General features: G+C 45.0%; 1 protein-coding gene across 3 annotated transcripts in view; it reads right to left on the bottom strand.

Annotated features, from left to right (window-relative positions):
* The window catches only part of arhgap22a (Rho GTPase activating protein 22a), a 388,741-nt gene that overhangs the window by 192,926 nt on the left and 172,309 nt on the right, over positions 1-23,506 (bottom strand). For 2 of the 3 annotated variants that reach the window (XM_043678818.2, XM_087982561.1), the window contains exon 1: positions 13,344-13,550. The exons of the other annotated variant lie outside the window; for it this stretch is intronic. In XM_043678818.2, coding sequence (XP_043534753.2) covers positions 13,344-13,395 — 52 coding nt within the window. In that variant the 5' untranslated portion in view covers positions 13,396-13,550. Of the gene's footprint in view, positions 1-13,343; positions 13,551-23,506 lie in introns of those variants that run through there. 3 annotated transcript variants of the gene reach the window in all.

Here is a 23,506-nt window from a genome sequence, read left to right as displayed (position 1 = left end):
GAGTGCAGGTTTATTGTTCCCTGAAAGTAGAGTTGCAGGTAGGCAGGATAGTGAAGGTAGTGTTTGGTATGCTTGCCTTTACTGGTCAGTGCGCTGAGTATAGGAGTTGGGAGGTCATATTGCAACTGTAGAGGACATTGGTTAGGCCACTTTTGGGAATGCTTGTTCAGTTGTGGTCTCCCATCCATAGGAAAGTTGTGAAACTTGCAAGGGTTCAGAAAAGATTTACAAGGATATTGCCAGGGTTGAAGGGTTTGAGCTAAGGGGGGGGATTGAATAGGCTGGGGTTGTTTTCCCTGGGGCAGAGGTTGAGGGGTGACCATATAGGGGTTTATAAAATCATGAGGGGCATGGATACGTTAAACAAACAAGGTATTTTCCTTGGTAGTTGGGGGGGGGGAAGAGATAGAGTCCAAAACTAGACGATATAGGTTTAAGATGAGAGGACAAAGATTTAAAAGGGGCAACATTTTCTTGCAGAGGATGGTGTGTGTATGGAATGAGCTACCAGAGGAAGTGGTGGAGGCTGGTACAATTGCAACATTTAAAAGGCAGCTGGATGGTTATATGAACAGGAAGGGTTTAGAGGGATATGGGCTAAATGCTGGCAAATGGGACTAACTTAGGTTGGGCTATCTGGTTGGCATGGACGATTTGAACCTAAGGGTCTGTTTTCATGCTGTACATCTCTGTGACTCTATGACTCTACGAAGGGTTCTGCCATTTACCGCCTTCTTCCCACCCTCCTGCATTAGACCTTCTAATATGCATCACCTCGCATTTGTGCAGATTAAACTCCATCTGCCATTTCTCCGCCCAAGTCTCCAGCCTGTCTATATCCTGCTGTATCCTCTGGCAATCCTCCTCACTATCTGCAGCTCTCTCACAATATTGCAGCTGTCTGCAGACTTTCTAATCAGGCCATCTACGTTCTCCTCCAAATCATTTATAGTTATTCTAAACAACCGCAGTCCCAGCACTGATCCCTGCGTATATTTGGCTAATTGTGCACTAGAAGTGGGGGAGGGCGTATCTTTTCTTCAAATACTGATAATACCCAAGAGATTCGATGGGAACTTGGATTAATATATTCTTCTCGAGACATAATAGCTGATAGCATACTAAATAGCTCAGTCCGACAATGCTTCTTTTTTTCCCCCCTGTTTTAGGAATACCAGTTAACAAAACTGGCTTTGTAAACCAGTCAGTCAGTTTAAGAATCAAGTTTCCCCCAGAAAACACAGAAACCAACAGCAGCAGTAACACACTGACTGTGGCCCAGCCAGCACAGAGTCAGTCCCCTAAACTGAGGAGATTCTAAATCTCCTGTTTATTTTTAAAAAAATTTTTACTTACCCCGCACTACCACCTAACAATGGTAGCGCTTATATTTTCCCCAGCATCCATGCTAACGATGCTTCCCTAGTCCCTCTGTAATATTAAGACTCTAATAATGTAGCATTCTCAAAGTGTGGTCTCAACTGTAGGATTCCATATGAATTTAGACTGACCCTCTTTGCTTTTGAATTCTGTTTTGCTAGAAACAAGCCACTGCTCTTTATTTGTATTTGTATGATTTGTTAATCTGTGCTTCCAAATTTTTTACAGATTTGAGCACCCCATAATGCCAAGTCTCTTTTATCCCACTTAGACACTTCTTCTCCAACCTCACCTCCCACCATGGAGAAAATGACCTCCTTATTCTTTGTAGCAAAACACACTACCTCGCACGTATCAATAAAAAAAAACTCAACTGGATATTTGACAAGTCTGGAGTTTCAAGAGTAAATGCTGGGAACGCCAGTGCAGGCACAGAGAAAGATTTCAAATGTGCACTCATCCCAAACATATGACTCCTTCCAAATCTGCCTTATGTTGTAAAGATCCATTTCCTGTCCACACAGTGTGTGGCTTGCTCTTGGGAGTTCATACAGTCAATGGGGTAAGGGTTAAAAAAAAGAGCAAACACGAACTGTCGAGTTTTTATCTTGGCTGGAAAATGAACTTTCCAGGCAGTTGCCCCTGCATTTTTCACAGTTGCGATCATCTTGCTTTCAAGCTGCTTCATATTAGAGCATGAAGAGTTTCTGTTATGGCTTTGAATCCCAGATGGCAAAGGCCACCAAAAGTGATACTGTCTCCTTAAGTTTGCCGTGAAATGGACTGGGCTGCAGTTGATATCGTTGACCTTTTTAATGAGTGGAAGGGGGCTCCGTTTGGAGCTCTGTCCCTGTCTGTCCATGGCTACAGGAACCTTCAAGTGTTTCAGTAAAGGTGACATGAGACCCCCGAACCGAAGCTCAACAATGTCAGGGATCAAACCCTGCATTGGTGTTTGTGGGATTATTCTCAAATGCAGAATGGGGTAAAGCGAACAGGAACATCCATGTCTCCCTTTTCATTTCCTTTTCCTTCAGTCTCAAATCCTGCAATTGTTAGTGCTAAATTATTGTCTCAATTGATGCACCGGATTGAGCTTTCTTCAGAAAAGTAGCTATTTTAAAAAGACAATTCTCTCCAGAAATATTAGTTATGGTACAATGGAAAATTATGTTACTGTATTGTGCGTGTAACACAATGCACATTTTAATAAGATCAGGATAATATATATACAGCGCGAAGCAAAAGAATGTGTTTGATAGCTCCAATCCCTCCACAACTAATGCCAGCGTCTATGAGACCACTGCAACAGTTTGCCAATGTGCCTTCAGCAGCACCTTCCAAACCTGCAACCTGCATCAGCTAGAAAGAGAAGGGCAATAGTCGTGTGGATAACACATACAAATTCCTCTCCAAACCACCCACCATCCTGACTTGGAACCGTTTGGATGCTCCTTCAGTGTTGCTGGGTCAAAATCCTGGAACTCCCTTTCCAACGGCACTGTGGGTTCACCACCACCTTCTCAACAGTTCAACGACAAACACTGGCCTTGTATTTTTAATAATTCATGGATGTGGGCATCAACTTCAATCTTCCACCACTAAAATCATTTAAGATGGGCCAAATGTTCCCCTCCTTTCAGTAATGACTATGCCAGACATGGGGTTGAAGCAAGCACTAACCCAGTGAACATCTTGCACTGTAAAATGGACATGAAGTTTCAAACATGGTGAGTGCTAGCCCCTGAGCAGTGAAAATATTAGATGAGGAAGGCTATGTTTAAATACACATTTTGTTTTCAGTAGATGAAGGGTTACATACAGTTTTGTTCCAGTACCAAGCCAATGAAGTACTGTATTCTCTCTCTCACTTTACTTCAGACAAAACTTTCCCATCTCGATTAATTACATACAGCAGCATCTAATTTGAAGAAAATCCCAAAGAATTTCAGCAAGGTCCAACTGGGTCACCCCATGTAAACTAGACTTCCACAGAGAGCCAGTGAATGAAATTCTTCACATACCTCTTTACAAAACACTTGATTTATTCGGTAACCTTGACCCGTTCCAGTTTCCCCAACATACTTTCAGATGTGTTACTGTCTAAAAATGCTCGTCTCTTGCCTTGATTCAAGTAAAATTTATGACACGGTTTAATTGATGATGTTAACTCAGGCTAACCTAGCTGTACAATACTCCAGTATCTAGCCTAGCTTCCAAATTTGCCACGTAAACCCATCTCCCATTGGAAATCAGGTCCACAATTGTCTTTGTGCTAGTGAGGAAAACCCCTCCTTCTGTCTCCATCCAACTTATAAAGGCATACTCATTCCTTCATCAACTCCACCCTACTTCCTCCATTCACTGGAAACTCTCCTTCCTTGGAATAATGACTGACCAATGCTCCCCACTCCTCCTGGTATTGTCTTCTTACTTAGGGTTCCAACCAATACATCTTTAGATATTTTATGCCCACAAAAATGCAGCAAAGCTCTGTAATACAAGGCAACCACTTTGGCAAGAGGAACTGAAATACTCTCTATGGAGTTTATACTTGCTGGTCTGAATACACAGATATTTGCCACTTCAGAGCAATTGGACTAGTCCTGACGCAGGTGGAGAGAAAATGTCAAGGCCTCAAAATGGAAAAGTAGAGAAGGATAACGAGACCATGATTAGTGTCCTTTGCCTTATGACAACTTTCAGATCTTGCTGCTGGGAACAAATTATTGTGGAGACTCGATTAAACTCTAGTTTTCTCCCCAACTTGAGTTATTGGCAAATAGCTGTAGCAGGATAGTAAAGGGAGATGCGAGTGGCTGTACAGATTCATTTTCCTTACGCCCCAGTTCTCTGCAGCAACCAACAACTGACCCTCCCAAACGTTTACCAACCCACACCTTCAGTATTCCTTCCCACTAATGGAATCACTTCTGTCACGTTCTTTATTTTGCTGAAATAACCGTGACCTTGACAATCCAATTTCACACTCTCGTTCACAGTGGCTTCAGAAGAAATAAATATTCTTGAAAACAGAGGCAAGCGCCAGACCATTTCAATAACTCTTCCCTTTTCTGAATTCTCCTCAGACGTGACAATTGATAAAACTGTCCTTGGCTGACCCAAGGATACTGCAGAAAATCCCATAGGCAGAACGATCGATTCTCACAGCAGAATGCAGTCACATTGGAGGCAGCAATCCAAATTCTGATAGTGTCGAGCAGGCCACTTTTACAGGATTAAAAACTTCAAGATGAAATGTCTGGTCCACATCATTTTCTTTCTGGCTGAACTTGGTGGAAAAAAAGTGCTGACTGAACCCTTCAACACATGGACCAGCCTTGCATCACTGGTTATCTATCTGCAAAGGGCCACAGGACATTCCATCAGTGCAAGACGCTGTTCCCAGTGTTGTAAAAGTCAAAACCAATAGTATCATGAGAAGATGGGCAATTGACATTCTCAGAGCAAGTCACTCACCTACAATGGTTCAAATGCTTTCTGACATAGTTTCACAGTGGAATCGAAGTGTTAGAGGGGCAGGGCGAGTGCATTGTCAAGACTGTGGTGCTGGAAAAGCACAGCAGATCAGGCAGCATCCGAGGAGCAGGAGAATCGACATTTCGGGCATAAGCCCTTCATCAGGAACGAGGGCTTCATTCCAGATCCCTGATGAGGCGCTCATTCCTAATGAAGGGCTTATGCCCGAAACGTCGATTCTCCTACTCCTCGGATGCTGCCTGACCTGCTGTGCATTTCCAGCACCATACTCCCGACTCTGATCTCCAGCATCTGCAGTCCTCCAGGGAAGACTTTCTCCAGGGTGACTGCATTAACACGAAAGGTGCTAAAATAAAAAGGACATGTTTTGCTTAGCAACAACAGTTAAAAAAATGATAACAAAGCTGCTCAAACGCCTTGCTTGTTTTGAACATGAAGTTGGTACATCAAACATGCAGCTGCATCTGCCATTAATGACCATGATGGCCTCAAGCGCTCTTTGGCAAGCGGAAATAATGAAACGGATTCCGTAATATTCGCAAACTACCTTAAGCTTGACTTTTCCTGCATCAGTGCCATGACTGAGCACTGACTGAGGAAGGGTCACTGGACCCGAAACATTGACTCTGATTTCTCTCCAGATGTTGCCGAACCTGCTGAGCTTTTCCAGCAATTTCTGCTTTTGTTTTTGATTTACAGCATCTACAGTTCTTTCCGTTTCCATCAGAATATACAGAGTTTACGACATCTCTGCTGGGTAGAAGAAACGAAAAGGATCCATATTCCTGGATTCATTGCGTGATGTTAATTCTGTTCTTACTGCGTAATTTCAAACTGCTTCCTACTTTATTTGGATAACACATCAGATACAAGTAACCAGGTTAGCAATAGGATTGGAGACTATTGAGACGGCAATTGATTAAATGACAATTGAACAAGTTAGAGGTGGCCAAGACTATCTTTGGGTCACAGAAGATCAGGGTTGAGGATTGGAGAAGTGAAGATTGATGAGTATTCTTCAGTATGGCATTTGTGACAGGAAGCCCTGAAGCAATGTTTATCCTCGATAGGTTAAATGGTTAGATAGTGACCACATAATCTTAGAAGGAGCTGTTTGATGGCTTGCTCGGACTTCCTATAAGTTAACAAGTGCTCTCCTGTTAAAGTATTATACTAAGGTGTTCGGGAACTGGGATAGATATTTACCTGTACAGAAATGGTATTATACAACCTGGAGCAGATGGGATTTCAGCCCAGGTCTCCTGGCTCAGAGGGAAGGACAGTCCAACTGTACCACAAGAGCTCGTTTATGATTTGGATACTACTTCATTGACCGTTTGAGAAACCTGACTAATTAATTCATGAAAAAACATCCAATTCTCAGAAATAGACCTGAATGTAATTATGAGAGAAAGTGGGGACTGCAGATGCTGGAGATCAGTGTCGAAAGGTGTGCCACTGAAAAGGCACAGCAGGTCAGGCAGCATCTGAGGGAGCAGGGGAGTTGATGTTTTGGGCATAAGTCAGGAATGTAACTATGTCCAGTTAAGAGGTGGTGAAGTCATTGCTCCTTTGTTGTAACTCATTGAGAGCAAGACATTTGTGAGAAATTATTGAGCAGTACATCATTCTCATGAAACAGATCTGTTTTGCTATGCCAGCATATTTTGTGGAGATGTTTGGTGCGCAGTAATGTTGCAGGTAAGTTTGTGCAAGGTGTAAACAACTGCCTTGGCTCAAAGTAAAGTTTCTCAAAATTCAAGTTTGACTTTTGGCTTCTATTGACTTGAACTCTTTGGTGAGACTCATCCCCGGGGCCGAGACACTGAGCTGACTGCTGACACCTCAGTCACACGAAGAATGAGACGCAGAATGACAGGCCAATATTTAGAGATGCTTCCTTGCCAGAAATATTCTTGTAAAAAGTTGAAACAGCTTTTTGTTTAAAGCTAAAATGGGTTGAGTGGTAGCATCCAACAGACCTTACAATGTGTGGCTGTGGTGTAAATGGAGCTAAAACAGTGAAACTGTGCTTGCATTGTTCCACCCCTCCTACCTCTGTAGTTAAGTCCTATTCCACAGCACGCCAACAAAAGCTTTCAAACAGCTCGGTTTTATGAAATCTCCCTTATATTGAATATTGCACAAAGGCCCAATACTCTAAAAGCTGAAGACATAACTTTACACAGTTTTAAGGTAAGAGGGGAAGGACTTAAAAGGGACCTAAGGGGCAACTTTTTCACGCAGAGAGTGGTACGTGTATGGAATGAGCTGCCAGAGGAAGTGGTGGAGGCTGGTACAATTACAACATTTAAAAGGCTGGATGGGTATAGGAATAGGAAGGGTTTAGATGGATATGGACCAAATGGTGACAACTGGGTCTCGATTTGTCTAGGGTATCTTGTCAGCATGGACAAGTTGGACCAAAGGCTCTGTTTCCATGCTGTACATCTCTATGACTCGATGGCAGCTGTCTCAGCCACCCACATACTGTTCACAGTTTTGAGATAACATGTATACTACAGTGGGTGGGGGGGGGGGGGACGAGCAAGTGGTTTCATTTTATTTAGCTGATGGGCAAAATTTTATACTTCTGGCTGACTTGTTTGCGGGTAATTGGTAAAATGTGCTGGACACCTTGCTTATCTATCTGTCTGCACTGTTGGAGCGTTTTCACAAGTGGTGGGCTATGAATCCAGCAGATCTCCTGCCTTTGTCCCAGTTGAGGGAGGGAGGTATTTAAGGTATCAATTGATCTCCACCTATTGGCCACTTATCGCTATCTCCTGGGCAGCGATCTGAGGTTGGTGATAGGTTAGAAACCCAGGGAGTAAAATGGCTTGGGTTTTAAATGGGAAGAAAGAGGGTGTCTCCTCTATCACTCAGAGGCCCTCACGCGGTTCAGACAGCCCTACATTTTCTGTGGTAACACTCCTACCCACCCAGGCCATTCTGCCTCCTGATAACTCTTGCCCCAGACCTGGTAATCAAGTCCCAGCAAGCACCTCCACCAAGGAGTATTACTGGGGACTGGGTGCAGTCCCAACGGTGACCAGTACTACCGACGGCGCTGCTAAGACCAAAGAATTGTCATTCCGGATCTGATCCCAGAGTGGTGGGGGTGTGGACGTCCCACCTCAAAGGTAATTAATACTCCCGGACTTAATTGCCCCCAACCCCCCCCCACCCCCCCCCCCCCGAGAGCTGCCAGCCCAATCAAATGCAGTGTCACCCCTCACAGTGGTCAGTGCTGAGGCTGGAGCTCCAGGATGAGGGCACCAGAAGGGTAATGCAGCCCTGAAGAGTCAAGTGCCATGGAATTGGGGTGCAGAGACAAAGTTATTGCTGCAGGAGCAGCCAATAACACCAGAGGCTCTCCTAGCAGTCATAGAGCAGTCATCAAAGAGGGCACCATCTCCTCCCACAATCCCTACTAGCAATCTATTGGGAGGCAGCTGAGGTTTACTTGTCCACAAGGTAGGGGGGTCTCCCCATTTGGGCCAAGTGCACTCTGGCTTTTCCTCTGGCCATGGACTCACTGGCAGCTGAATGGATGGCCAAAGTGCAATATGCCCATGGTAGAGTCCCACTCCTATCCCACCCATATTGCCAGCCCTCACTTCCCTCCCCATTGCCAATGATCGAGGGAAACCATAGACTAATACAGATAAACAAGATTCAATGTCGGGAAGCTCCTAGAATGTCAATGACGCTATTACATCTGTCACATAACCAGAAAACGCGGGAGAAACTCAACAGCTCAGGAAATGTCTGTGGAGGGAGAAACCTGAATTAGCATTTTGAGTCCAATATGATTCTTCATGAGAACCATTTTCCTCTTCACAGACACTGCTAGACTTGCTGAATTTCTCCAGCACTTTTCTTTTTATTTCAGAATTTCCAGCAACTATTGGATTTTGCTTCTATAATGAGGGTAATTCCTCTGAAGCCCATTTGTTTTGTTTTAAAACAAGGAGTTTTCACGGCTCCCTATTTTACGGTTAACAATTTTTGAAGTCAGAACTGTTGGTTTGGGACAGGCCTGAGGTATTCCTATCATTTTCCAAAGGAACTCCAACTGAATGACATCAGCCCCACCACCAGTGGGTTTACAACATGGAACAGCTGGCAGTGACAGTCCAGGTAAAATGTACAATTGAGCCTGGGCATTTTGGGATATCGCAAGCCAGGCAGACTCAGGAGGTGGAGGAGACGACATTTCAAGTGCAACCTTTCTTCAGGAAAGGGAGTGGGTGTGGGGGCAGCTCCAGATGAAGGGGGTGGCAGAGGCAAGGTGGTGAAGTGGAGATAGGTGAAAACAGGTAGAGGGTACGGCCTGGTTGGTTAATGGGAGGAATAAATCCAGTTGGTGGCAGGGAGGAGCGGAAGGGGAGATGGAGGGGTTGGGAAGGCAGTCAAGGATTTGGGAAGAGAGGTTATTTGAAATTGGAGAACTCAATGTTAGGTCCTCCAGGCTGGAGGCTGTCCAGGCGGAAGATGACGTGCTGTTCCTCCAATTTGTGGTGTGGTTCGTTGTGGCAATGGAGGAGGCCAAGGATGGTCATGTTGGAAAGGGAGTGGGAAGGGGAATTAAAATGGGTGGTGACTGGGAGGTCCAATCGGCCCCTGTGGGCCCGGCTGCGATGCTTGGCGAATCATTCCTTAAGTTTACGTTTGGTCTCCCCGACGTAGAGAAGGTCATATTGGGATCACCTGATACAGTAAACTAGGTTGGAGGAGAGGCAGGTGAATCTCTGTCTCACCTGGATGGACTGTTTGGGACCCTGGATAAGGGTGAGGGTGATGGTATACCCGGCATGGTTAATACAATGAGAATGAAGCTGTTCATAGATATTTTCTAAACAAGCTGCATGGAGATGTTATTACACATCGAAGCAGCAGGTGAGACTGGAACCAGATCTCCTAGTTCAGAGGTACGGAATTACCACTATGCTACACGATCCCCTTGGCGAGACTTTTATACAGTACTTAGCCCAACTGGAGTATTTCCCAAAAGTGCTAATGAAGGCCTTTGTTGAAGCGTTGTAGCGTAGGAACTAAAAAGTGAAGAAAAAGGAGTGTAAAACACCCCAGTTGCAATTACAAGGCAAATTGCATTTCGTTAATTTCATTTCTTGCATGCAGACTCCCCACAGTGTACGCTTGCTGCTGGTGTGTTAATTAGTGTCAAGTCACTGTTGTCTGCTGTCCGTTAGTGATCCTGGCAAAACACACAGCACAGTTCACAGCAGGCAAGTGTGGATGTTATCAATAAACTGATAACATTCCAGAAAATAAAGCTGCAGTGGGAGGAGGAGATGCTGGTGGGATGTGTCCACCTCCCTCCCCACCTCACCTTGGTTTCTTAAAGGTTCCAATTCAGCCTGGGTTTTGGGTGGGGGTGGGGGGGGGGGTCAGTCGGGCTGGCCAACCTCCTTTGGAAACCTGCAAATATAGACACTAAGAACATCAAGTCTACCCCACTCTCTGCAGTTGCTCAAAAGGTGTCTATGAAGGCGAAGACAAGAGAAATGAAGCAGAAATATTAAAAACTCAAACCTGCAGCCTACAATAGTACAGGAAAGAGGGACTGTACATGATTTTGAAAGGAATTTTTATTTTTTAGATTAGATTAGATTACTTACAGTGTGGAAACAGGCCCTTCGGCCCAACAAGTCCACACCGCCCCGCCGAAGCGCAACCCACCCATACCCCTACATTTACCCCTTACCGAACACTACGGGCAATTTAGCATGGCCAATTCACCTGACCTGCACATCTTTGGAGTGTGGGAGGAAACCGGAGCACCCGGAGGAAACCCATGCAGACACGGGGAGAACGTGCAAACTCCACACAGTCAGTCGCCTGAGGTGGGAATTGAACCCGGGTCTCAGGCGCTGTGAGGCAGCAGTGCTAACCACTGTGCCACCATGCCGCCCATTTTGTTTGTTCACAAGATGTTGACATCGTTGGCTTGGTCAACATTTATAGTCTCCCTCTGAATGCCTTTGAGAAGGTGGTGGTGATCTTCCTTAACCGCTCCCTTACTACCTGACGCCTGGAGGAAGGATGCCTCATCTTCCGCCTCAGGACCCTCCAACCCCATGGCATCAATGTGGATTTCACCAGTTTTCTTATTTCCCCTCCCCCCCACCTTATCCCAGTTCCAACCTTCCAGCTCAGCACTATCCTCATGACCTGTCCTACCTGTCCATCTTCCTTCCCACCTATCTGTACCACCCTCCCCTCTGACCTATCACCTTTACCCCCACCTCCATCCACCTATCGCACTCTCAGCTACCTTCCCCCCACAGCCCCACCCTCCTCCCATTTATGTCTCCATCCTGGGGGCTCCCGGCCTCATTCCTGATGAAGGGCTTTTGCCTGAAACATCGATTTTCCTGCTCCTCAGATGCTGCCTGACCTGCTGTGCTTTTCCAGCACCACATTCTTGACTCTAATCTCCAGCATCTGCAGTCCTCACTTTTGCCTGATCTTCCTTAGTGCCTGGGCTGTAGTTATACTCACAGCACTATGAGAAAGGGAGAGCCAGTGGCAGTGAAGGGATGGTGATGTTGCTCCAGGTCACGATGCTGCATGGTTTGGAGGGAAACTTGACGATCCCATGTCTTTGCTGTCTCATCCTCATGTGCTCACAGGAGGTGCTATAGAAGGAGTAGTGGTGAGTTGATGCAGTGCATCGTGTAGATGAGTCACACTGTTACATCGCTGTACACAACAGAAGGAAGAGGCTGCTAGAGATGGTGAATGGGAGACCAAACAAATTGGCTACCCAGTCCTGGATGGTGTCAAGCTTCTTGAGTGTTATTGGGGCTGAACTCTATTGGTGGAGGATTTCAGGACTATGGGGCACATTTTAAAGGTGAGCGAAGAAAGATCTACTATGGGGCACATTTTAAAGGTGAGCGAAGAAAGATCTAAAAAAAAAAGAAACAGGGGCATTTCTTTTTAAGCACAGTGAGTGGTTTGTGTGTGAAATGAACTTCCAGAGGAAGTGATGGATGCAGGTACAGTTACAATGTTTAAAACATATTTCTTAAGTACACGAATAAGAAATGGTTGGAGGGATATGAGCCGAGAGCAGGCAAGCGAGACTAGTTTAGCTTGGGATTATGTTCTGGTTGGACCGGAGGGTGGGTTTCCGTGCTATATGACTCAATGGCTCATCCAGACAAGTGGGGAGCATTCCATCACATTCCTGACTTGTGTCTTGTTGGCAGTGGACAGGTTTGAGGATGGGGGGGGGGGGGGGGACGGGCAGGTAGGAAGTGAATTAATGGCTGCAGGATTTCTAACCTCCAGCAATTAGACACACAAGAGAAATAAACTTGCGGTGCTGTGGTTCCCCTGATCCTTGGATGTTGCCTGACCTGCTGCGCTTTTCCAGCAACACATTTTCAAGCTCTTCCTGTGTCATTACCAACTTTGTGTCTATTACTTTTCGCATTGCAGCCAATTCTTTCTCCTGGAAGGTCAGGTTCAAAGTGATGCTGCAAAACAATAAAAATTGGCAGAACTCCTGAAATTCCTGGCCATCAGGGTCAGTGCAAAAGAGATGGTAGGTGACCGTAGTTATTGGGTTAGACTGACAAACGCTGTATGCTGGCAACACCTTTCGGAACGTCTTGTTAGGTAAGCAGAACTGGAGATTCAGCTGAAGTGTGGGTAACACCAATTGCTGGAATAACAGTATCACTTCTGCAAATGTAGTAAGAACATTTCCTTTTTAAGAAACATCACTCCCCTCCTGTGATCACCCATTCAGAGAGGCGCCGGTATCTTTAAGAAAACCTGCAATTAATTCACACAGTGCAGTGAAATCACGCCAAGACACAAGAAAATTTCTATACTCCTTTGAAAACACCCACAATGGGGAGTAGGTTCTGCTAATCGAAGACCTTCAGTTTAAACTTCAGTAAAGACCTGGGGTTAAATGGGCACATTCGCCAGAAACAATTGCGCTTTGTTGGGGTTCAGGATAGGTGGGAATTATGGTCGTTTTCCTAGTGGGGACAATTGGGTGGGGACACCCTGGTTTCTTTTCAGTTTACCTGCGCGATTGCAAAAGATCAGACCACATTTGCCAACACCAGTTTTTTTTTTGGGGGGGGGGGGGGGAGGGGAATAGAGGAAAGAGTGTAAAATCTTTATCCGGGCGCACAAATCCTGCCTGGTTAACATATTCATGAAGGTAACCACTGGTGATTAATACATTCACCTCGACACTGTTACAACCTTTGAACTCCCAGCGAAATTCCAAACTCGAGTCATTGCATTTCTCAAACACTTAGGAAGTGACACCAACAGCTGAGTCAAGCATTCAAAACGGGGGGGGGGGGGGGGGAGAATAAAAATTACAATAATCTTTTGCCTGCTCTGCTAGCTAACGTGTTAAAGGCAGAAAGTTGGGAGACAGGATTGTTGTAACTGAAGAGAGATACCTCTTGGTTGCTGGGGTGGTTTGATCCTCTTTCTACAACAGCACTGCCCCATGCCCCCGCTTCCTCGCACAGGTCTCTAGCGGGATGTCATCCCCAGGTTCTTCATTCATTCAGAGGGCTAGCCGCATGTGGAGTTCAGGCTTCGGACACCCCTGGTGCTAGCAAGGGGAGAGCTGTCCCAGTGTAGCATTTTTCCAAGTTGTTGCAGCTTTGTATTCATTCCAGTCTTCAATCCCTCTCTCTGTCTGTCTGTCTCTCGCCTGGAGTTCCTGCACTCTGTAGACTGGCACCCTCTCTGTTTGTCTGTCTCTCTCTCTCTCTCTCACCAGAGATGTACTGTCCAGCCCATCAGTAGCAATTGCAATACACAGGCTTGGCTAATCAATTGTAGAAGGAGTGGATTGTTAGAGGAGAGGGATCCTGTGTTTATACCACTTCCCCCCCTCTCTCTCTCTTCCCCTACCTGGTAGAAACCTGTCCTCCCCCTCCCGCCGCCTTCCCCATTCCACCCCGCAGCTTATTAATTATGTCTCCTTGCTTTGAAGATGTGATAAACGGCCGCGGGGGAATTTAATATGCGTCGGCAGATGCCTTTTCCAATAGCTACAGGGAAACAGAATTTAACCAGCAGTACGGAATGAATTCCCTTCTCCCACCTCCCCCAACAAAAAAAAACCCTCCATAAGGATCAACCCACTGGCTGTAAAGTGGTTTAAACTATACAGAGAACGACAATGGTATTACCTGGCCTCGATTATAAAGCCAAATTAATCCCACTGCTCGCCTGGGGTAAGACCACAGCCTGGGTCGGGTCGGAGTCACCGAATCCCGACAGTGCGGGAGCAGACCATTCGGCCCATCGAGTCCACAACGACCCTCCAAACAGCACCCCACCCAGACCCACCACATCCCTGTAACCCTACATTTCCCATGGCTAACCCACTGAGTCTGCACATCCCTGGACACTGTGGGCAATTTAGCATGGCCAACCCCACCTTAACCTACACATTTTTGGACTGTGCGAGGAAACTTTGGAAAGAGTTCAGTGGAGATTTACTAGGATGTTGCCTGGTAAGGAAGGAAGGGGGAAATGGGGAGGAAACGGAGGCTGTTTTCTTTGGAGAGGTGACTTAATCGAGATGTACAAGACAATCGGAGGGTTAGAAAGGATGGACAGTGAGAGCCTGTTTCCTCAGATGGGGGGAGGCTAACATGGTGAAGGCTAACATCACAGGACATAACTTTAAATTGAGGGGTGATAGATTTCGGACAGATATTGGGGTAGTTTTTTTACTCAGAGAGTAGTAGGGGCTTGGAATGGCCTGCCTGCAACAATAGTAGACTCAACGATGTTAAGGGCATTTAAATTGGACATACATATGGTTAATATTGGAACGATGTAGGTTAAATGGACATCAGGATAGTTTCACAGGTCAGCACAACATCAAGGGCTGGTACTGCACTGTAACATTCTGTGTTCTATAAACCAGAGCAAACCCACACAGACAAGAGAGAGAATGTGCAAACTCCACTCAGACAGTCGCCTGAGGGTGGGATTGAATCTAGGTCCCTGGCGCTGTGAGGCAGCAGTGCTAACCACTGAGCTGCTGTACTGGTATGCAGATTGGTGTTGCTGAATTCATCAACTTCAGAAATCACACAACACCAGGTTATAGTCTAACAGGTTTATTTGGGAGCACTAGCTTTCGGAGCGTCGCTCCTTCATCAGGTGATTGTGGAGAATAAGATTGTAAGACACAGAATTTATAGCAAAAGTTTACAGTGTGATGTAACTGAAATTATATATTGAAAAAACCAGGATTGTTTGTTAAGTCTCTCACCTTTTAGAATGGCCATGTTGGTATCAGTGTCATGTTTCAGTTACATCACACTGTAAACTTTTCAAATAAACCTGTTGGACTATAACCTGGTGTTGTGGGATTTTTAACTTTGTACACCCCAGTCCAACACCGGCGCCTCCAAATCATCTCCAGAAAGGTCAGCTTCAGCTGATTGATCATATTCTCACCAAGCCTCAGGTGCAGGAATCTGGGCTGCTTTCAAAGAGAGGAAATGGAGAACCTAAGATAGAGGCTGTTGATGCACTGGGTTAGCAATCCTCCAGGGTGGACGCTGGTACAATTGCAACATTTAAAAGGCATCTGGATGGGTATATGAATAGGAAGGGTTTGGAGGGATATGGGCCGGGTGCTGGCAGGTGGGACTAGATTGGGTTGGGATATCTGGTCGGCATGGGCGGGTTGGACAGAAGGGCCTGTTTCCATGCTGTACATCTCTACGACTCTGTGCCTGCACTGGGGTCTTCCAGCATGGAAGATCAACCTCCAAGACACTGTTACAAAAAGAAAAGTTGCAGTATTGAGCTAAAAATATTTATTTTTATTACCTTTGCAGTAGTTGAATTGTTATAAACGGAGATATAATTTGGAGGTGCCGATGTTGGACTGGGGTGTACAAAGTTTAAAATCACACGATACCAGGTTATAGTCCAATACATTTATTTGAAAGCACTAGCTTTCAGAGCACTGCTCCTTCATCAGGTGGTTGTGGAGAATAAAGATCGTAGGACACAAAATTTATAGCAAAAGTTTACCATGTGATGTAACTGAAATTATATATTGAAAAATACTTGATTGTTTGTTAAGTCTCTCAATTTTAGAATGGGATGTTGGTTTCAGTTCTTTCATATGTAAATTCCAGAACTTTTGTAAAGTTACATTCGCAAGTGAACTTTAACAATATGTGCCATGTTGGCCCAGATAATGCATTAAAGGTGTGAGGTGCCCTGTGTGAGGCTGTCTGTGCCACAATGTTCAGACTGATTCTATTTCTAAAAATGGAATTTACAGAATCTTACATGGATTCATGCCATTTTTGAACAAAATAAAATCTAATTCTGCAAGTACAAATTCACCCCACAAATTTATATGTGTGTGTGCATGTGCGTGTTTGTGCACGGGGTGGGGGGTGGGGGGGGAAGCGGTTATGAGTGAGAGTGAGAGAGTGAGAGAGAGAGAGAGAGAGAGAGTGTGTGAGTGTGTGAGTGAGTGAGTGAGTGAGTGTGTGTAAGTAAATGGGCACAAGTCTGTGAGAGTGTGTGTGAGTGTAAAGGGGTATAAGTCTGTGAAAGTGTGTGTGTAAAGGGGTATAAGTCTATGAGAGTGTATTGTGTGAGTGTAAAAGGGGTATACGTCAGAGAGAGAGAGAGTGTGTGTGAGAGTGTGTGTGTAAAGGGGTATAAGTCTGTGAGAGTGTGTGAGTGAGTAAAGGGGTATAAGTGTGAGAGTGTGGGTGAGAGTGAGTGTGTGTAAAGGGGTAGAAGTCTGTGAGTGTGTGTGAGTGTAAAGGGGTATAAGTCTGTGAGAGTGTGTGTGTGAGACTGAGTGAGTGTGTGTGTGTAAAGGGGTATAAGTCTATGAGAGTGTATTGTGTGAGTGTAAAAGGGGTATATGTCAGAGAGAGAGAGTGAGTGTGTGTGTGAGTGTGTGTGAGTGAGTAAAGGGGTATAAGTGTGAGAGTGTGGGTGAGAGTGAATGTGTGTAAAGATGTAGAAGTCTGTGAGTGTGTGTGTGTGTGGGTGTAAAGGGGTATAAGTCTGTGAGAGTGTGTGAGTGTAAAGGGGCAAAAGTCTGTGAGAGTAAAGGGGTATATGTCTGTGAGAGTGTGTGTGTGAGACTGAGTGAGTGTGTGTGTGTAAAGGGGTACATGTCTATGAGAGTGTATTGTGAGAGTGTAAAAGGGGTATACGTCTGTGAGAGAGAGAGAGAGTGTGTGTGTATGTGTGTGTGTAAGTAAATGGGCATAAGTCTGTGAGAGTGTGTGTGTGTGTGTGTAAAGGGGTATAAGTCTGTGAGAGTGTGTGTGAGAGAGACTGAGTGAGTGAGTGTGTGTAAAGGGGTATAAGTCTATGAGAGTGTATTGTGTGAGTGTAAAAGGGGTATTTGTGAGAGAGTGAGAGTGTGTGTGTAAAGGGGTATAAGTCAGTGAGAGTAAAGGGGTATAAGTTAGAGAGAGAGAGAGCGAGAGAGTGAGTGAGTGAGTGAGTGTGTGTGTATGTGTGTAAAGGGGTATAAGTGTGTGAGAGAGTTTGTGTGTGTGAGTGAGAGAGAGTGTAAAGGGGTATAAGTATGTGTGTGTGTGTGTGTAAAGCGGTATAAGTCTGTGAATGTGTGTGAGTGAGTTAAAGGGGTATAAGTCTGTGAGAGAGTGTGTGTGTGAGACTGAGACTGAATGAGTGTGTGTAAAGGGGTATAAGTCTATGAGAGTGTATTGTGTGAGTGTAAAGGGGTATACGTCTGTGAGAGTGTGTGTGTGAGAGTGAGCGTAAAGGGGTATAAGTCTGTGAGAGAGTGTGCGTGTGAGTGTAAAGGGGTATAAGTCTGTGAGAGTGTGTGTGTGAGAGTGAGCGTAAAGGGGTATAAGTCTGTGAGAGAGTGTGCGTGTGAGTGTAAAGGGGTATAAGTCTGTGAGAGCGTGTGTGTGCGAGAGTGAGTGTAAAAGGGGTATACGTCTGAGAGAGAATGTGAGAGTGTAAAGGGGTATAAGTCTGTGAGAGAGAGTGAGAGTGAGTGAGTGAGTGAGTGTGTGTGTGTTTGTGTGTGTGTGTGTGAGAGTGAGAGAGAGTGAGAGAGTGTAAAGGGGTATAAGTCTGTGAGTGTGTGTGTGCACTGCTGCCTCACAGCATGAAGGACCCAGGTTCAATTGCCACCTTGGGTGACTGTGTGTGGAGTTTGTACATTCGCTCGGTGTCTGCTTGTGTTTCCTCCGGGTGCTCCAGTTTCCTCACACTATCACAACAATATGCTGGTCAGGTGAATTGGCCATACTAAATTGCCTATAGTGTTAGGTGCATTAGTCAGGGGTAAATATAGTGTAGGGGAATGGGTCTGGGTGGGTTACTCTTCAGATGGTCAGTGTGGACTTGTTGGGCTGAAGGGCCTGTTTCCATACTGTAGGGAATCTAATCTAAGTGTGCGTGCGTGTACAGACAGACACTCCTACAGACCTATACACTCATGCAGACCCTCTCTCATATGCTAACACATACACTCACACACATTCTCTCACAGACACTCATACCCCCCCCAACATATGCATGCACTCACGCACACACACACGTTTGTGGGGTAAATTTGTACTTACAGAATTACATTTTATTTTGCTCAAAAACTGCATGAATCCACATATGATTCTCTCAATTCCATTTTTAGAAATAGAATCAGTCTGAACATTGTGGCACAGACAGCCTCACACAGGGCACCTCACACCTTCAATGCATTATCTGGGCTGACATGACACCAATTATTAAAGTTCACTTGAGAATGTAACTTTAATGAAGTTCTGAGATCTACATATGAAAGAACTGAAACCAACATGCCCACTCTAAAAGATGGGAGACTTAACAAACATTCCAGTGTTTTTCAACATATAATTTCAGTTACATCACACCGTAAACTTTTGCTATGAATTCTGTGTCCTACAATCTTATACTCCACAACCACCTGATGAAGGAGCAGTGCTCCACAAGCTAGTGCTTCCAAATAAACCTGTTGGACTATAACCTGGTGTCGTAGTATTAGAGATGGAAATTGTGGAGCAAAGGTTAATTATGCCAAGACACTAATAATAACTACTTGGTATGAAGGACATCCAATTTACTCACCGAGCTCTGCATCAGCTGGCCAAAGAGGAGAAAGATTTAAAAGAGGCCTGAGGGACAATATTTTCACGGAGAGTATGTTTCGTATGCGGAATGAACTACCAGAGAAAGTTGTACATGCAGGTGCAGTTACAACATTTAAAAGATATTTGGAGAAAGTGAGGACTGCAGATGCTGGAGATCAGAGTTGAGAGTGTGGTGCTGGAAAAGTACAGCAGGTCAGGCAGCATCTGAGGAGCAGGAGAATTGACGTTTTGGGCATAAGCCTTTCATCAGGAATGCCCAATCCGTCGACTCTCCTGCCCCTCAGATGCTGCCTGACCTGCTGTGCTTTTCCAGCAGCGCACACTCAGTTTAAAAGATATTTGGAGAAGCACATGAATAGGAAAGGTTTAGAGGGATATGGGCCAAACGTAGGCAAATGGATGAGTTGGACTGAAGGGTCTGTTTCCGTGCTGCATGACTCGGTGGTCTTTTCCCTGGGGTGCGGGACCCCAGAATTAGAGTGCATAAGTTTAAGGTAAGAAGGGAAAGATTTAAAAAGGACCCAAGAGGCAACGCTTTCATGCAAAGTATGGCATCTATGTGGAATGAGCTACCAGAGGAAGTAATGGAGGCTGGTACAATTACAACATTCAAAAAGCATCTGGATGGGTATATGAATCGGAAGGGTTGAGGGGGATATGGGCCAAGTATCTGCAAATGGGACTGGCTTAATTAGGCTTCCTGGTCAGCAGGGATGAATTGGACCGAAAGCTCTGTTCCCGTGCTTTATGACTCTGTGTCTAAGAAGTGATACCATCACAATGAATCAACACATAGGACCTAGAACTGATGGAACAAGGCACTAGTGAATCCCAGCCCATACTTCTGTGTATAGTATATAAGCAATAAATATTAAGCCTTGTTTTCAGCCATCGAGCTCCCTTGTAGAAGCATCTAACAATAAAGCATTCTTTGTTTTGACAAGTTGAGATTTGTCAAATTGTTCAGCGGAAATATTTAACCACTTGCCAAAATGAATGTGTCAACCGTCCAGCACTCAGAGAGCAGGGGTGGTAGAAATTCAGGATTGTTGTGGTGAAATCCACAGAAATCTATCCAATCACAGACTGAGTTGTTATCTGTCTCCATTAACCATGGCAAGGTTCCCCGTCAACCACATGAGCACTTTCTTTGACATTTGGATGTTGACATTCTGGCTGCCTCATGTTTTCTATCGCCCCCTGCTGCCACCCGAATGGATTAATGAGATATACATTCAGGTCAAGTCATTCCATGATCCTCACACGTCTTGTGCAGAATGTTGGGGATCCAAACACAACACAAGAACCCTAGGTACTCCAAACTGCCTCACAGACCATCGGGCTGCTCTCTCATTAGAGGGAGAGATGACTGGTGGTGGTTTAAACGAAAGGTCACCATGCCTCAGGTGAGAGGAGAGGTTGAGAAACAGAGGTGATGACCCCAGCTGGTATGGGGATTGAATCCACATCATTGACATCACTCTGCATCAGAAACCAACCATCCAGCCAACTACCTCCCTCTGCCATTGAATAAGGTCATGGCTGATTGGATTACCTTCATATTCCTTCCATCTGTGTAATCCTGGATTCCCTTGTCAGTCAAACTCAGTCTTTAAGGCAGTCAATGACTAAACCTTCACCTCCCTTGGTAAAAAGAGAATGTCATAGACTTTAACAACCCCTCAGAAGAAGAAACTTATCCTTGTCTCTGTCTTCAATGGGAAACCCCTTATTTTGAAACGGTGCTGTCTAGTTCTTGATTCTCTCATTAGGAGAAACATCCTCTCAGTATCTACCCTGTCCAGGTCCCTCAGGGTTCTCGAAGTTTCAATACAATCACCCCTTAGTCTTCTGAACTCCAATGAATATGGGCCCAACCTTAATAAGGCAACCCCTCCATCTCAGTGATCAGTTGAGTGAACCTTCTTTGAACTGTGTGCAAAATGTGATATCCTGCCTTAAGTAGACCAAAGACATTTCAATAAACATTCTATTTTGCTTCCTAATTTCCTGTTATATCTGCATGCTGACTTTTTTCTGGCATATATAAAAGGATCCCTTCGCATTCTGTGGTCTCTAAGTGTAAATAATATTCTGCTGTTGTATTCCTACAAAAGTTGACAAATCCACATTTCTCACATTATGCTCCACTTCTATTTTTTTTTATCTGCTCATTTAGCCAATCAACGTCCTTTTACAAACTCTTTGTATTCTCCTCACAATATGTTTTCGTGTTAGTATATTTAAGGCAATCATCATATTGGCTTCAATACAGTCAGCCCCATGACTCAAATTGTTTCTATAGTTTGCAAAGATTTGGAGTCCTAGCAATTAATCCTTTGGCATCCCAGTAGATACAGTTAACTTACCTAAAAGATAATTGTGGCTCTGTTAGTTAGCGAATTGTCTTATCTGTGTTAATATATCATCCCCAACACAACGAGCTCTAACATTTGCCGTTATCTTTCTTAGGGCACCTTATCAAATGCCTTTTGGAAATGCAAAGGCTCTAATTCTATCGGTTCCTGTTTATCCACAGCAACTGGAATCTCCTCCTCTGACACTACGTTCCTCAATAGTCCAAGGAGATGGCCTGAAAACTGGCACCAACAGGCAACACGGCCTTTGGGACTCATCGTCTCGGTTTCAGAGGACGTGTCTAACACTCGGCTACATCCCCTGCAATAACTTCAATTCTTTTAATTCCCTACACCACCTGATGAAGGAGCAGTGGTCCGAAAGCTAGTGCTTCCAAATAAACCTGTTGGACTATAACCTGGTGGTGTGTGATTTTTAACATGGCTTATTTGCTCATCTATCTCCAGTCTATGCTCTCATCCACACACACAAGCGGAATGAAGGTTGAATCTGTTGGGACAATTGCAAGCACCGATGTTCTTCTGGTGCTGCCCTCTAGCCCTCCAAACCCACCTCTTTAAGCAGGCTCAGCACCATCATGGAAACAACAGTAACTGCAGCAGCCTGCATTAACGTAGCACCTTTAAAGTAGTAAAATGTCCCAAAATGCTTCACCAAAGTGGAATCAGACACTGGACCAACTGAGGAGAGATTATGGTGGATGAGCAAAGCATTTGACCAAAGGGGCAGATTTTTAAGAAGCACTTGAAGAGGAGGCACTGAGGGAGGGAGTTACAAAACCGCGCAAACCATCAGTCACTGCACTCGCGAGACAAGTCATTATGTTTGAAGCAACTTGAGTCACATCTGTAGGAAGCTGATGAGATGATAAATAACTATAAGGCTACCATTCTGTTTAGGTTAAAACACACGATAGGAAACCAGACAGGCTAAATGCAAAATCAATCAGCAGCCAGAAAGCTAAGATCTAACTCTACTCATTTTATATTTGAGACGGATGGCAATGCTGCGGCTGGGAGCTTGGCTGAAGGCACTTAGTTCGCTTGGATGCCTCATTTAAGTCACAGATATTTTCTAACCAGCCTGTTCAGGGATACAACAGTGCCTCCAACAAAACTGTGTGGTGAAGAGATCTTCTTCTTAAAGTCACAGGCTACAGCCCAACCGCCCACAAAACATTTTGAATCTGAAATTGACCGTTGCTCTGACTAATGAGAAGAAAGTTCAGCAAACCTCCACGGAGGATGTCAAGAAGAAAACCATCAAAAAGCTGAGCGGGTGCAGAGGAGGTTCACCAGGTTGATTCTAGAGTTGAGAGGGTTGGCTTACAAGTAGACTGGGACTGTATCTTTGGAATTTAGAAGAATGAGGGGGGATCTTATAGAAACATATAAAATGATGAAGGGAATAGATAAGATAGAAGCAGGGAGGTTGTTTCCACTGGGGGGTGAGACTAGAACTAGGAGGCATAGCCTCAAAATAAGGGGGAGCAAATTTGGGACTGAATTGCGAAGGAACTTCTTCACCAAAAAGGTTGGGGATCTGTGTAACTCCCTGTCCAGTGAAGCAAATGAGGCTACCTCGTTGAATGTTTTTAAGGCAAAGATGGATTTTTGAACGGTAAAGGAATTACCGGTGGGGTGGTGGGGTAAGTGGGGCTGAGTCCCTGAAAGGATCTGCCATTATTGAATGGCTGAGCAGGCTCAGAGGGCCAGATGGCCTACTCCTGCTCGTAGTTCTTATGTACTTCGGTAAAATGCCAGCGAAGAGCAGCAAGAGGAGGAGGAACTCCAGGGAAGAGAAAGTTACTCCATCTACATCTACAAACCGATGAATAACAGGTTCACCCTGATACCACCATCCCCTCCACAGGCCATGAGCATCTTGAACCCATTCGTCAATCATTTTTTTTGAACGCATCACAGAAGCAGTTTCCTGATTGGCCCATTACAACAAGCTCAGCACCATCAGGTCCTGGGAGATCCAGACCGCTGTGTGCCCGCTGCTGCCCAGGGAACTGGCCAAGCACATCATGTCAGAGGGCAGAAAGGCAAATATACCAGCTCCTAGTGAAACAC

This window comes from Chiloscyllium plagiosum, unplaced genomic scaffold (assembly GCF_037043375.1).
Source record: "Chiloscyllium plagiosum isolate Xiang-an unplaced genomic scaffold, Cpla_swu_hap1 HiC_scaffold_43, whole genome shotgun sequence".
NCBI classification, from domain to species: Eukaryota; Metazoa; Chordata; class Chondrichthyes; order Orectolobiformes; family Hemiscylliidae; genus Chiloscyllium; species Chiloscyllium plagiosum.
Note: the sequence above shows the minus strand (reverse complement) of the source record. Positions and strands in the feature narration are given on the sequence as shown.